The sequence below is a fragment of the Abrus precatorius genome, unplaced genomic scaffold (assembly GCF_003935025.1).
Source record: "Abrus precatorius isolate BTA unplaced genomic scaffold, Abrus_2018 Scaffold11, whole genome shotgun sequence".
Taxonomy (NCBI): domain Eukaryota; kingdom Viridiplantae; phylum Streptophyta; class Magnoliopsida; order Fabales; family Fabaceae; genus Abrus; species Abrus precatorius.
In genome coordinates, this window is record NW_020874303.1 from 10408378 (window position 1) to 10424189 (window position 15812).

General features: G+C 33.2%; 1 protein-coding gene across 1 annotated transcript; it reads right to left on the minus strand.

Moving 5' to 3' along the window:
* Positions 1–11930: 11930 nt before the first annotated feature.
* On the minus strand, positions 11931–15290 carry LOC113855173 (transcription factor bHLH130-like). Its single transcript, XM_027486688.1, has 7 exons — positions 15138–15290; positions 14124–14757; positions 13237–13568; positions 12982–13152; positions 12616–12681; positions 12458–12526; positions 11931–12364 (listed from the first exon to the last, which is right to left on the minus strand). Exons 2-7 carry the CDS (start codon positions 14734–14736, stop codon positions 12290–12292), a joined length of 1326 nt encoding a protein of 441 aa, XP_027342489.1. The 5' UTR covers positions 14737–14757; positions 15138–15290; the 3' UTR covers positions 11931–12289.
* Between the last annotated feature and the right edge of the window lie 522 nt (positions 15291–15812).

Consider the following 15812-nt stretch of genomic DNA (forward strand, 5'->3'; position numbering starts at 1 on the left):
TGATGGTTATTGGTTTTTGCTACCCATCTACTCAAGATAAATAATTAAATTTTGAGAGGCAAACACAAAATCACAATGTACTGTTTTTTTCTTAAATTTTTTAGTTTGATGACATCCTGCTTGGTGTATTTAGGAATTTCTTTGTTCAACTGTTGCATTCTCAACTCTTTTCATCAAAATTTTAAATTAATCAACATTCACCAAAAAATAAAATTAATCTAAAATTAATTTAAAATTAAAATAAGTATTAATCAATTCACCATGAGGATTTTGAGACTATAATTATATTATCTTCTTTAATAATTTTAATAGATTTTGATTTTTTTTTAGTATTTAATATTAAAATTTTGAATTTTTATGCTTATAATGTTTTATTTGTGATTAAAATATTATTTTTCATCTTGTGTCCTATTTTTATTTTTTTTAAATATGCTATGTTGTTGTATCCATGTCATGTGTTTGCATCCTATATTATATATGTGCTTATTAACTACTAGTATATTATTTCTAAAAGTTTCTGGGAGGATAGATTTCAAAATTTTAATGTTTGAAATGTTTAGAGTAACTAATAAATCACCTATTATCAAACCTTTATATATTAAACCTCTATATAATTTAAATGTGTTAATTCTTAAATAAGAAATATTTTAAATTTATTTTTAAAATGAGGCACTTCTCACTTTTATAATTTATTAAATTTAAAAATATTCATATAATATATTTTAAATTATTTATTTTAAAATTTTATTTTAATTTGATAATACTTAAAAAGTTCACAAATAAACTAGTTTAATGTAAAAGCTGAACATGAGATTATTAAGGAAGTTTCTAAATATATTTAAATTTCATTGGCTCTTACTATTTGAGTTATATAAATGACTTTCAACGTTATTTTCATATTATTTTATGCTTATGAAGACATAGGAAAACTGTTTGATTTTTTTCTTTTTTAAACATTAATATTTTACTAAGTATAAATTTAGAGTACAAGGTATACTCTAACACGTTACAACTCTAAAGAGAATTAATAATATATGTTAAGAGATTATTAATCCAATTCACATATAAATCGATCTTCTTAAAGGTCCTATTGCACAAACGATATTTAATAGAATCAAACATTTTACTAACATTTAACACACTATTATTGAAGAGAATATTATTCCGTTGAAGTCAAATTCTTCATATTACCGCAAACTATACCATTACAACTCCCTTCCATTTCTTTTTTCCACATTGAATTACACACATACTTAGTAATGTCTCATGCAAATTTTTTGGTAAGCATAAACTGACATCAAACTATTCAAGTACCAAGTACTACAGTTTCATGGAGACACCACTATGCAAAAAAAGATGCAATATGTCCTCAGCTTCAGTATCATACAATCCACAAGCTTATGAGCGAATCGTCAATCTATGTTTGGTCAAGTTCTTCCACACCAAAACTGTATTAAGCAATAGACACTAAACGAATACCACTACCTTCCTCTACGCATTGACCTTTCAAATCTTGCATAAGGCCTGCACTAAACCTAGCTCCAAACCACTACCTGCAGTAAAAAATGATGAATGTAGTGATAAGCGGATTGCTCACTATATTCCTTTTTACCATCACACTTCCACAACATGTTATTTACATTTTCTCTCAGTCTCTTACCCTTCATAGTTTCCCACAACTGTTGTTGTAAATTCTCCTCCTATGAAAACAAATGTTTTCTCCAAGGAATTTCTCACACCCATTGACCCATCTCAAATCATCTATTATCCATCACTCGTGTTTCCTTATTAGTCGTTATTGAAAACAGTCATGGGTATAAATTTGTCACTGCAATATTTCTCATACATTAATCCTTCCAAAAACTAAAAGAACAACCATCACCAAGTACTCATGTGACATTATAATCTATCCACTCATTAGCTTGCTTACAGACCCACACATGTCCCTCCACCAATCTGAAATACTTTGAGCTACTTTTAAAGAAATTAACATATCAGCATATGATCCATATCATACCCATAACACATCAAAGCACAACCATTTTGGAGACTTTAAACCTCTCCAAACCCATTTACCTTACAAGCTCCAATTGAACCATTCCACATTTCTCACCCCTAGACCGTCCTCATTCTTTAGCATGCATACTCTTTCTCATCTAATCCAAACTATTTTTAATAAATCCTTTATGCCACTCCAAAGAAACTGACGTTGAATTTTCACCATCTTCTTAATTACACCTAGTGGCATTTTCCAAAAGGATAAATAATATAGTGGGAGACTATTTAAAACAGTATTAAGAAGTGTTACTTTACCTCTAATAGAGATGTATTTGTGTTTCTAAGATGCTAGTTTGCGATTAAACATCTCAATAAGCTTTTGTCAAGCACTTTTTCTTCTTTGTTTATTCCCAACATAGATGGCTAAATACTGAAAGGGCAATGATTCCACCTTGCAATTTAAAAATTGAGATGTTGTGTCTAGAAAATTACTTGTCACATTCACCCCCACAATACAACTCCTATGAAAATTTATTTTAAGCTCGGATATAAGTTCAAATTTTCGTAAAATAGCCTTTATCGTCCACAAATTCTACTTAGTAACTTCACCTATAATCAAATTATCATCTACAAATTGTAACAATGAAATTTTTAGTCCATCACTAACTTTAACCCTGGAAAAAAGACTCTTTGAGATGAAACTTTTCATCAATCTCTCCAAACCTTCTGCTACTAATAAAAATAAAAAAGGCGATAGAGGATCACCTTGTTTGAGGCCTCCAATTGTCACTTCTTCTATTAGGCTCCCATTAACAAAGACTGATAAATGACCACCACAAATATAAGCTTCTATCCATCTTACCCACGTCTCTCTAAAGCCAAACTTTCATAACATATGTAGGATATATTTCCAATCCACTGAATCGTTTTCTTTCTCATAATATACTTCCAACACAAAACATTTTTTTCCCCTTTTCTTAGCATAATCTATCACCTTATTGGCAACAAGCACACTATTTAACATGTTCATTCCTTGATTGTTGCTCATTTATTATGCTTGCTAGCACACTCCACATTCTATTTGCAAGTACCTTTGAAATAATTTTATAAAGACACCTCAATAAAGAAATAGGTCTATACTCACTTACTTTTTAGGGATTCTTCGTCTTTGGAATGAGTGCTACAAAATAAAAGAGCAACCCTTTGAGAATTACGACATTCATATGAAATTCCATAGGCATCTATATTACCTCACCCCTCATCAAGTCTCAAAACAATTTAATAAATATGAAATTGAATCCGTCAGGACTTGGGCTCTTATCTCCTTTACACTCCTTAATCAGACTTGACACTTCCTCTGAGAGGTTCCACTATTTGGTTTTCTCGCCTAGGCGAGAGCAAATCTCGCTCAAGCGAAGATTAGCTCGCTTAAGTAAGAGCGCGCGGGCTTGAGGGCTATTTAAGGGGGGCTTTAGCACCTAGAAACTTCATTCCTTACTAGACAGCTTCTCTCTCTCATTTTCTCTCTGTTTTCTCACTTCTTGTCATTAGAAAAAACCTTCTCGATGCCGAATTCTTTCCTGAACAATTTGAGATTCACCTGTCTTATTAAGATACAAGTGAGTTCTCGGAGCTCAATTTTTGGTCTTTACTCATTTTCCTTCTCTCTCTTTCTCAAGTGACTTATACCATGTCGTTCTGAGTAGATCTGAACCATTCGAACTGTATTTTTACCCAAATGCTTGATCTTTCCCTTCGGGACTCAGTAAGAATTTGATTTGACAAAAACTTATTCCAGGTAAGGGGAACTTATCTGAGCTAGTTTATTCGTATAGTAAATATGGAGTTATTTATGAACTTAATTTTGTTATGTTGAAGTATGGTGATATATGTGCTGAGAATGTTGAAAAGTTTTATTAAAGAGTTGTGAGCTGTTTAATTAATTGGAAATGCTTAATTAATGCTATGAGCTGCTTGATTTTATTGTATAGATGCACAAAGTTGTGTTGCTGAGGTTGTGAAAATATATATGGCTATGATGGTGAAGCTGGCTGAAAATATATGCATTGTTGAATTGTTGAAATTGAACATAGATTTAATTATGCCTTATTATATTGATCTCGTTGTGATGCATCACATTCATTATCATTCTAGAGTTGATTAGAATACTGAGCTATGCTGTGTTTAGATTTAGATATCGAAATGGGTCATTCTCAGACCAGAAAGCAGTTCTTCTGGATTACTTAGGCTGTGAAACTAAATGGAACTCAATCGCTGCATTTGCATTAGTTGGGCTGGGAATGGGCTAAACATGCTTCATCAATTGGTTGAAGCTATTGTGCTGAATGTTGTGAAATATATTAGCTATTTAAATCAATTTTCATATCCATAAGTTGTAATTATGAGTGTTAATTATATAAGTTCATCCTTGTATTTTTCATTGTATTGGTATGTTTGCTGCAATGATCGTACGGGAGTACGTGAGCAAAAGTTACATGTAATGCGTCTACTTCTCAAGCTGAAAGGTCTAGCTGAGGAACGACGGAGTTTGAATTTTAGAAAAATTATAACGTTAATTATTTTGTCAGTTTAGGTTGTAGTAATAAGCCTAGACTGTTTGGTTACACTTTTAAAGGAATGTAATTATTATTCGAACAACTTGTATTTTGAATTCCTCATTGAATTAGCTGATGTAAACGTATAAATTTACATAAATTTTTGGTATTGTATAAAAATGCTCTTGAGCTTGTTATTTTGTTAAATTGGATGTTGGAGTTCAAATTTTGAAAATTTATACTCTTTTACTTATATATATATAGTCTCCTAAATGAATTAGGAAAGGTAATGCAGAATGTCATTGATTCTTTATAAAAATGGATCGTGACATTACCAATTTTCTTGTTCATATCTCCAAATACTTCTCGGTTCTATCTCTTAAGAGCAATTTTTACATTAGTCGTCCTTCTATTAATCTGCTTTGTTGCCCATAATTTGCTAACATTGTAATTCCATGCCTTATTAACCACCTCGAGCAAATCGACATTTAAAACTATTCAATATATGTACTTTAAGCTTCATCTAAGTACATTTAAAAATCAAATAAGATAATGATTGGAAAACAATAGTTTACAATGTTACAAGTTTCATGCATGTCACAAGATTTTGATATAAGTCATCTATAAATAATTTTAAAAAAATATTAACAGATTGGATTAAGATTTAAAGTTAATAAAATTTTATTAAAAAAATCATTATTTAGTATATTGTAAATACAAAAATAACATAAATATTTTTTTTAAATAAAAATGTTTCTATATCTTTGAAATCAATTCCAAAAACTAATATTAACAAAAACCAATAATAGTTTTAGGTACTTTTAATAATATTTCTTTATCACGTTTATTTTAATATTTTAATTATATTTTTCTTCAAATTTAAATCACAAACCAATATTTTGTAATTAGTTTCTCACTTATCATAATTTATTTCACTTTAGTCATTCACCCATAAAATTTGTCAAGAAATTGAATGTTGACTTCCCTATCTTTACACAATGATTCAAATAATGAAAGACTTTTGCTAGCAAAGTGCCTTGATTAAGAAATTGATAAGTAACTTTTTGGAGTTAAATATGTTTTTGATTCCTCAAAATACATCAAATTTTATTTTATTCTAGTTTTTATATTTTCAAAAATTATTATATTATTCCCTAGTCAATATGTTTTAGTGTTAATTTTTGTGTCGTGTATTTTTTGTTAATGGAACATGGATGAGAGGGACTAAAATCAACAATTTTTTAAAATATAGGAATGTATTACAAATAAAAAATCAACCTTTTTTGTGTATTTTTTTTAAGGACTAAAAATGTATTTAACTTTTTTTTTAAAGTTGTTTGAATCTAACAATTTGCCCTTAACCAACTAAACACACACAATTCATAGAGAATTATTCAAGGTTCTCATGCGAAGAACCAAAACTTTTTAAATGTTGATACAAAAGTTTCCTTCATGATTTTTTTTTAGTTATGTAAATTGCTTGCTAAAATATAGTATGCTTTCTAACGATCAATCACTTTTTAATTTTTATTTACTAATTATGTCTTACTATTTTATATTCTATCTTTCGCTTGTATTCTTTTATATTTAACTATTACATTTTTTTTCAATCAAAAATCGTTTGTAAAATTATTACAAATCACAACCAAAGTACATTATTAATACTTTTTTTTAAAAAAAAAATTGTATTTTTAATTTCTTAAGGGAACCGGTTAATATTTTCCATAATAAAAACAGTCAACATTAATCAATATAATGATTCAAATTTTGAATGTATTCTTGAAAATCATTTCAGTTTTTTCTTTTTAAGGACTAGCCTCGATTGGTTGGTAGTAAACTCTGTGGTGGTTTTTCCAAGTAACAAGCAGCATGTATTTGAAAAAGTTGGTGGTTTTCACGATGGGATAGCAAAAATGTAACTGTAGAGAATTTTTAACAACAAAGTCATACATAGTGTAATTATGAAAATCCAATAAACAAGATGTAAACCTTCATAGCATTCAGATAATTCAAGATTATGTTGTAGTTGACATATTTTGAGTTATTATAAGTATTAGAGTAACTATGCTCTAGAAGGAGTTTCTAATATAATTCCTTATTCTTATTATTAATATGAGAAATCGTGGAGATTCAAAGTTGAGGTAGTGATTATTGTTAGGAATGAAGTCCCACATCGGTGGGAACTTCAAGTGGGGGCCCTTCCTTTTCTTATATAAAGGGTAAGGGTCCATCAAATTAAAATCATCCCAAAAATCATCTTTTCCTTATATCTTTTTATTACACTGAGATCTTGTACTCGGTAGTAATAGTCTCCTATTTTGAGGAGTAAATTATAGAGTGAGGATTAGTAAAAATTTTCTTCTGTGATAATTTTATATTGCATTTATTGGCTCTTATTTTCTCATCTCTTATTTTAGTTGTGTATTATTATACCGTTACTCTGGTCTCAACAGTGGTATCAGAGCTATTGGTTTAGTTTATTCCGCTGCTATTGTCATTAGAATAGTGTTGGTAAAATTTTGAGTATGCTCTGTGATTGCGGTTTAATCCGATCTTTCACATAAAAAAAGAATTGTTACTGGAAAAGTTTGGTAGTGTTAAACTGCTATCTGAGAAAGTTCTGGCTAGGAAAGATTTGGTATTTAAGAGTGTCTATAGTGACCCACCTCTCTTTCCTGGGAATTTTTTTTTGGTGTGTTAGTTCATGGTCTACCTGTGTTATTCCAGTAGACAATACTATTCATAGTGAGAAGTGCATAAGTCGGTATAATAAAGAGAGAAAATATGGCAGCAAAATATGAGATAGAGAAATTTAATGGGAGTAATTTCTCCCTGTGGAAATTGAAGATAAGAGCAATTTTGAGAAAAGACAATTGTCTTGATGCAATTGAAGGCAGACCTGCAGATATTTCAGAAGAAAAATGGAGAGAAATGGATAACAATGCTGTTGCCAATTTGCACTTGGCATTGGCAGATTCAGTGTTATCTAGTGTTGCAGAAAAGAAGACTGCAAAGGAGATTTGGGACACACTGATCAAATTGTACGAGATCAAGTCTCTTCACACCAAAATATTCTTAAAAAGAAAACTCTACACTCTTCGAATGAGTGAGTCCACACCTGTGACGGACCACATCAACAATCTGAATACGCTGTTTGCTCAACTTACAGCTTCAGATTTCAACATTGTAGAAAATGAACGTGCAGAACTTCTACTCCAGAGCTTGCCAGATTCATATGATCAACTCATCATCAATATTACAAACAACAACATCATTGGTCATCTATCCTTTGATGATGTTGCCGGAGCAGTTCTTGAAGAAGAATCCAGGCGAAAGAATAAGGAAGACAGACTGGAAAGTTGTAAACAAGCAGAAGCTTTGACGATGATGAGAGGGAGATCAATGGAGCGTGGTTCTAGTGGGAGCCAAAATCATGGTAGATCAAAATCTCAGAGAAGGAAGAACCTCAAATGCTACAACTGTGGCAAGAGAGGGCACGTAAAGAAAGATTGTTGGAGCAGGAAGAGTGAAGGAGGGAAGAATATTAAAGCATCAACCTCTCAAGGTTGTGTTGCAAGTACTTCAGATGATGGTGAAATCTTATATAGTGAAGCAGTAAAATCTAGAGGTGGAAGACAACTTCATGAATGTTGGATATTGGATTCAGGTGCAACCTGGCACATGACTCCATGTCGAGACTGGTTTTACAATTATGAACCTATCTCAGGAGGATCCGTGTTCATGGGAAATGATCATGCCCTAGAAATTGCTGGAATTGGTACTGTCAAATTAAAAATGTATGATGGTACCATTCGAACAATTCAAGGGGTACGACATGTGAAGGGTTTGAAAGAGAATCTATTGTCCATTGGGCAATTGGATGACCTCAAGTGCAAGATCCACATTGAAGGTGGGATCATGAAGGTAGTTAAAGGCAATTTGGTAGTGATGAAAGCAGAAAAGATCACAACAAATTTATACATGCTTTTGGGAGATACGTTGAAAGAAGCAGATGCATCAGTTGCAATTAGTCAAGAAGAAGAAACAATGATGTGGCATTGTAGACTTGGTCATATGTCAGAACGAGGCCTGAAAATTCTAGCAGAACGTAATCTCTTGCCCGGGCTCAAAATGGTAACCTTACCATTTTGTGAGCACTGTGTGACAAGTAAGCAGCATAGATTGAAGTTTGGCAACGTGACTACAAGAAGCAGACACATACTGGACTTGATTCATTCTGATGTATGGGAATCACCGGAAGTATCTATTGGAGGAGCAAAATATTTTGTATCATTCATTGATGATCACTCAAGGAGATTGTGGGTGTACCCAATCAAGAAGAAGTCAGATGTGTTTCCAGTATTTAAGGAATTTAAAGCACTAGTAGAACTTGAAACTGGGAAAAGAATTAAGTGCTTAAGGACAGACAATGGAGGAGAATATGTAGATGGTGATTTTCTAACATTCTGTAAGCAAGAGGGTATTTCAAGGCAATTCACAGTGCCTTATACACCTCAGCAGAATGGTGTAGCAGAGCGGATGAACAGAACTCTTCTAGAAAGAACAAGAGCTATGCTAAGAACAGCAGGAGTGGCTAAATCTTTCTGGGCAGAAGCAGTGAAAACTGCCTGTTATGTAATAAACCGATCACCATCAACAACAATTGGTTTGAAGACACCAATGGAGATATGGAATGGAAAGCCACCTAATTATTCTTCATTACATGTGTTTGGATGTCCTGTGTACGTGATGTACAATTCCCAAGAAAGAACAAAACTGGATCCAAAATCCAGGAAATGTATATTCTTGGGTTATGCTGACAATGTTAAGGGGTATCGCTTGTGGGATCCCATTGCCCGCAAGGTTGTTGTTAGCAGAGATGTAGTCTTTGCAGAAAATGAATTGCACAAGGAGCAGAAAGATGACAGTACTACCAAAGACACTACTTCAGTAGTGATAGAAAGGAAAGCTAAAGAAGATGACAACTCTGAAGCAGAACATGAGCACGGAAAACAAGAATCAAATGATGCCAATGATGGAGAAACTCAACAAACAAGACGTGAGATAAGAAGACTATCTTGGCACTCAGACTATGTTATGGCAAGTCATGATGCATATTGCCTTCTAACAGAAGAAGGAGAACCATCAACCTTTCATGAGGCTTTGAGGAGTTCAGATGCTTCTTTATGGATGACAGCAATGCAGGAAGAAATTGAGGCCTTACATAGAAACAATACATGGGAACTTGTTGAGCTTCCAAAAGGTCGAAAAGCTATTGGTTGTAAATGGGTTTACAAAATCAAACGAGATGGCAATGATCAAGTGGAGCGGTATCGTGCCAGATTGGTGGTTAAAGGATATGCTCAGAAAGAAGGCATTGATTTCAATGAGATATTCTCGCCAGTTGTCCGATTAACCACAATCAGAATTGTTCTGGCAATGTGTGCTGCACATGATTTACATCTTGAGCAACTTGATGTAAAGACTGCTTTTCTACATGGAGAACTTGAAGAGGAAATATATATGCTCCAACCAAAAGGTTTTGAAGAACAAGGAAAGGAAGACTTGGTTTGCAGGTTGACCAAATCTCTGTACGGTTTAAAACAGGCGCCAAGGTGTTGGTACAAGAGATTTGATTCCTTCATTATTAGCCTCAGATACAACAGACTGAGTTCAGACCATTGTACGTATTACAAGAGGTTTGGTGATAATGATTTCATCATTTTGTTGTTGTATGTGGATGACATGCTGGTGGTAGGCCCCAGCAAAGATCGAATTCAAGAATTGAAGGCACAATTAGCTAGGGAGTTTGATATGAAGGACTTAGGACCAGCAAACAAGATTTTAGGGATGCAAATACACCGAGACAGAAAAGATAGGAAGATTTGGCTCTCTCAAAAGAATTATCTTCGTAAAGTCTTGCGGCGCTTCAATATGCAAGACTGTAAGCCAATCTCTACCCCACTTCCTGTCAGTTATAAATTATCCTCAAGTATGTGTCCTAGCAATGAAGCGGAGAGGATGGAAATGTCTCGAGTGCCGTATGCATCAGCGGTGGGAAGCCTTATGTATGCCATGATTTGTACTAGACCAGACATTGTACAAGCAGTGGGAGCAGTCAGTAGGTACATGGCAGATCCTGGTAGAGAGCATTGGAATGTTGTAAAGAGGATCCTTAGATACATTAAAGGAACCTCTGATGTTGCATTATGTTTTGAAGGATCAGAATTTATTGTCAAAGGCTATGTTGATTCAGATTTTGCAGGAGATCTAGATAAAAGGAAATCTACTACTGGCTATGTGTTTACACTTGCTAGCGAAGTAGTAAGTTGGTTATCTAAGTTACAGACTGTTGTGGCTTTGTCTACTACAGAAGCTGAATACATGGCAGCTACTGAGGCATGCAAGGAAGCAATCTAGAGTCAAAGGCTATTGGAGGAACTTGGGCACAAACAGCAGACTACTACTGTGTATTGTGACAGTCAAAGTGCTTTGCATATTGCAAAGAATCCAGCTTTTCATTCTAGAACAAAGCACATAGGTATACAATACCACTTTGTCCGTGAAGTAGTAGAAGAAGGAAGAGTGGATATGCAGAAGATCCATACTAAAGAAAACATAGCAGATATAATGACAAAGCCAGTCAATAGTGACAAGTTTACATGGTGTCGGTCCTTATATGGCCTATTAGAAATATAAACAACATGTAATGTATTAGGAATGTGTGTGAAGATATGATTAACTTAATCATAATCTTCAAGTGGGAGAATTGTTAGGAATAAAGTCCCACATCGGTGGGAACTTCAAGTGGGGGCCCTTCCTTTTCTTATATAAAGGGTAAGGGTCCATCAAATTAAAATCATCCCAAAAATCATCTTTTCCTTATATCTTTGTATTACACTGAGATCTTGTACTCGGTAGTAATAGTCTCCTATTTTGAGGAGTAAATTATAGAGTGAGGATTAGTAAAATTTTTCTTCTGTGATAATTTTATATTGCATTTATTGGCTCTTATTTTCTCATCTCTTATTTTAGTTGTGTATTATTATACCGTTACTCTGGTCTCAACAATTATGAAAAGGAAATTCATTTATAAGTCGTTACACAAAATAAAATGCTAAATAAAAAGAAAATTGCTAATGCAGCAAGAATGAGTAGTAAAAATCATGTTTAGATGTCAATATCACAGTTTGCGCTTCAAGTTTTTATATTTGAACATTTTGAACCTTAATGGCAAATTATTCTTACTAAGAGTACCTACCTCACACATATGTATCTAAAGAGCGTTTTTAAGCTTGGTACCCAAATGTGAGGGAGAAAATTTGGCACGTATCAATATTCTAGGCTGGATTGGAAGCAGACTCGAAGATTATAATTACTAGCTTCAATAGCATCTCCATATAAAATTCAGTATTAAACATTTTGTCACAGTTTCTGTAAGATATTAACATTGTATCACAGTTTGCGTCACAGACTTCTTATTACTAAAAATGAAAAGCTACAAGATTCCTGCTACACAAGCTAGGACTTTAGAATCCTTAAATCAAACTAAAAAGGAAAAGAAAATAAGGGGAAAAATGAAGAACAAAAGTGGAAAAAAGATTCACCTGGACCTAAACTCACACTAGGCAAAAAATCAGCATTATTTTTATATAATTACAATTGCTAACTTTGGCACACTCATTAAAGGGGATTAAATTAATCCTCCTTTCTTTGGCTATCTACAAGTTAATAAATCAGGCACAAGCTTTAGTGCATTGCTTCTTCTCATAACTTGTACATTTGCACTTTGCCTTGCAATCTGTGAGTATCTGCAGGAGGTGAAAGAAATTTAGTTAAACAATGTATACTTTGGAGTTTTAAGGTGTTATTATCTTCAAGATTTATGGGAAGACTTGTAGTACCTTAACTTGTTGCTGCAGATCCTTAATGTACTCAACTGCCAAATCTAACATATCTGCTGTGCTTGTTTGCTGCCAAGGTAAAGAAGTATCAAGTTATCATCAAAGTGTATGTGAAATTTCAATCACAATGTGATGTACTTGGGAAAGTGTTGAATTACCTTATCGGATTTTGGGAAAAGGCCTTGCAATTTCTTGATTCTTTCACTAATTCTTGTTCTTCTTACCTGAAATTTGAGGATAACATACGTGAATCAGTTAAGCTGCATAGCCTTACTAGAATGGTAAAGTGGCTAGGACTATATATTTATATAATAGGAATGCTAGCAATAAACTCTTCAACACACTTCTTATAATTGGTTAGTTTTTAAAACTTCAGAGTATTTTTTATGAAGTGATCAATTTACAAAACAAGTATTTTGAATTTTAAAAAAACTGACCACTGACAGTGTGTTCTGAAGAATGTGTTCAAAAAAGTGTTACTGGCATTTCTTTTTATGTAATTGCTTGGTGTGGTAGAATTTTACCCTCTCTGCAATGCTTCTTGGGTGAGTGGCAAAGCCTCTTTTGGCTCGAATTTTACAAGGAACAGATCCTTGAATTTGAAGAATCTTCTCTATGGATGTCATCTTAGTAGAAGAACTAGGAAGACTCAAATGGTGAGTCAAACCCAGATTTTGATAGCAAATATCAGCTTCCTGATGATGATGATAATTTTCAGTGATCAGCAAAGGAAAAAAATTCAATCGATTGAAATCAAGTTCACAAACTTTCTTATATACCTGAGATTCCAAGCCATTTGAAGTGGAAAACATGATTTCATCTTCACTTTCTGATTTTTGGGCAGTGAATGCAGAAGTGTCCCAGATTTCACTGAAGTTAGGTATGTAACATCTGGAGTTGCCACTGTCATTTACCAGGTTTCTACTTTGGACACAATTTTCTTCTAGGCTTTCATTTCCATTTTCAGCTATTTGTGGCATCCTTTTCATGCACGAGGATGGCCTAGATGAGAAAATAAGAGTACCATGCAACCCACTAGTTGATGCATTAGCCTGTCTATTTGTAACATCACTGGCTTTAAAGCTTCCTACCTCTCTCAATGCTGCAAGATCTGCAATTAATAGAAACGGATTCATAACACTAAAACTAATGTATTTTTAAATCATCATGAGCAATTGCATACATATATACAAATATAGGGGGCATATTTAGTGAGAAGTGAGAGGTGTTAAATCTTTACAACATAACTATACTATACATGAATGGTAAAAAATCAGTGTGTTTTACTTAAATCTGATCTCGACCATGAATTTTGATTTGGTTGTCAAGATTAACTTCGCCAGAATAATATGAACAACTTCTCCCCATTAATTTATTCTGTTAGCATTACCTCAGAAAAGAGGGATCTGATGTAATTTAATACTAATGAACTTGCAAGGTGTAATTAATTCTGAACATTTCCATAAACATAATAATAGAGATGCATTATTCATTTATCCGGTGTTGTTTCTGAGAGCAATTTCATGTGGGAAGATTGTTTCAATTTAAGCCATACCATGTATCTTTCACTTATATGTGAAAACATTTATAAACCATAGGAAAACAAAAAAGAATGTACATAAAAGAAAAATCTTAAAATAGCTAGCAATAAAGAGAAAATGCATACCATTTTCAATGGAGAAAAATCCGGCAGGGGAGCTCTTTTGCCTAAGGAGATTGGAGCAATTCCTGACACCCATTTTAGATTGAGTGGAGTTTTCTGAAGTCATGGTGTTCACCACACCAAAAGAGCCATCAAAAGCATTGCCAGCAGCGCTGGAAGAAACATTTGGCAAGCCTTGAATTTGCTGCGACTGGTAAATTAACTGAGACCCCCCATAAGAATAACCATTCTGTTGTTGTTGTTTTGGTCCTTGTGGAACAGATGCCCCCATTTCCTGCTTCACAGGCTTGCCTCCAAACTCTTGCAATGACTCAGAACTACTCCATCCATTGTTGGATGATACCAATTTGGACAACATGGTCTCCATTTCTGAAGTTGTTGATGGAAGATAATGGTGATGGTCCTCACTTGTAAAAGATTCCTCATTAGGACAGCCATTAATGTTGTTGTCAATAAGGCTTGCCAGCAATGAGCTTGGAGCAGAACGGTACCTAAATAGTCCAGAATTGGGTTGGTGACAGTGCTGTTGTGGATGTCCAATACTTGAATCCATTTCTTGATTTCTTCTTAGCTCCACATCTGAGTACTTGAGAACAGGACTATACATAACACTCATCTTGTCTTGGCAATTAATTACCTGAAATCACCCCAAAAAAAAGAATAAAAAATTATTATTATAATTCCTCTCTATAGCTAGCCAAGCAAGTAAGCAACTTTTCTGGACATGGTAGTATAGCAATATTAATATTGCCTTGATAAAACTATATATGATATTGATAACCTCAAAATTATGTTCAAACTTGCAAAGGGAAATTGGAACATCAAACTAAATGTTCAACATTTTTCAATGGCTAAAATCTGACAAGAGTTGAAAATTAACAAACGTTATTTCAACATAATCAAATGACCAACAAAATTTCTGCTCAGAATCTTTCTTGAATTAAGTTCCTACTGCAATCAGAGTAGCTTTTGGGACTAAAAAGCTCATAAAAACTTGAAAGGCAATAAAGGGCATACGTGGAACTCAAACTATGGCGCATTCAAATCCAAGGTTCAGGCCCTTCACCACCCTGAGTCTAGTTTTGAACTCAAAAAAATGTACACACGAATACAGATGATAGACCAGGAAGGAACGAGAAAGAGTTGTAAGGGTAGAAAGCTAAGATTATTATTTTGTCTTGCACTTGTGACATATTTATGCTGTGTCATGTTCAGTAACAACCCTTGTGGTTCTACAATATAACGATTATACCTTGATGACACAAGCGGGTCCATTGTAACATTGATTTTTCATTCTCTTTCCTTTGACCACTAAAATTCATGAAGTAGAAATAATAAAAATCATTTCATAATAAAATAAATAATCAAAATCTGAGTCTAGATCTAACTTTGGTTGTTCACATTGAATAGTGAAAGTGGACTATTATATACTTTTTCAACTATTATTAGACTTTCTAATTTCGTAAAATTAAAGTAGAAAATAAGTACCGATTTATAGAGGTGTGTGAAGTCATGTCACTTTTATGTATCTATAAATTACATTTATTTGTTAGTCAAATTAATTAATAATTTAAAGAAATTACATAAACAATTGAATAATAAATAAAGTAACCATTGAAATATTGAACTAGTAATATATACTATATATAGTTCTTAGTTTAGTAGAAGGAACAAATGAATATGGTAAATGAT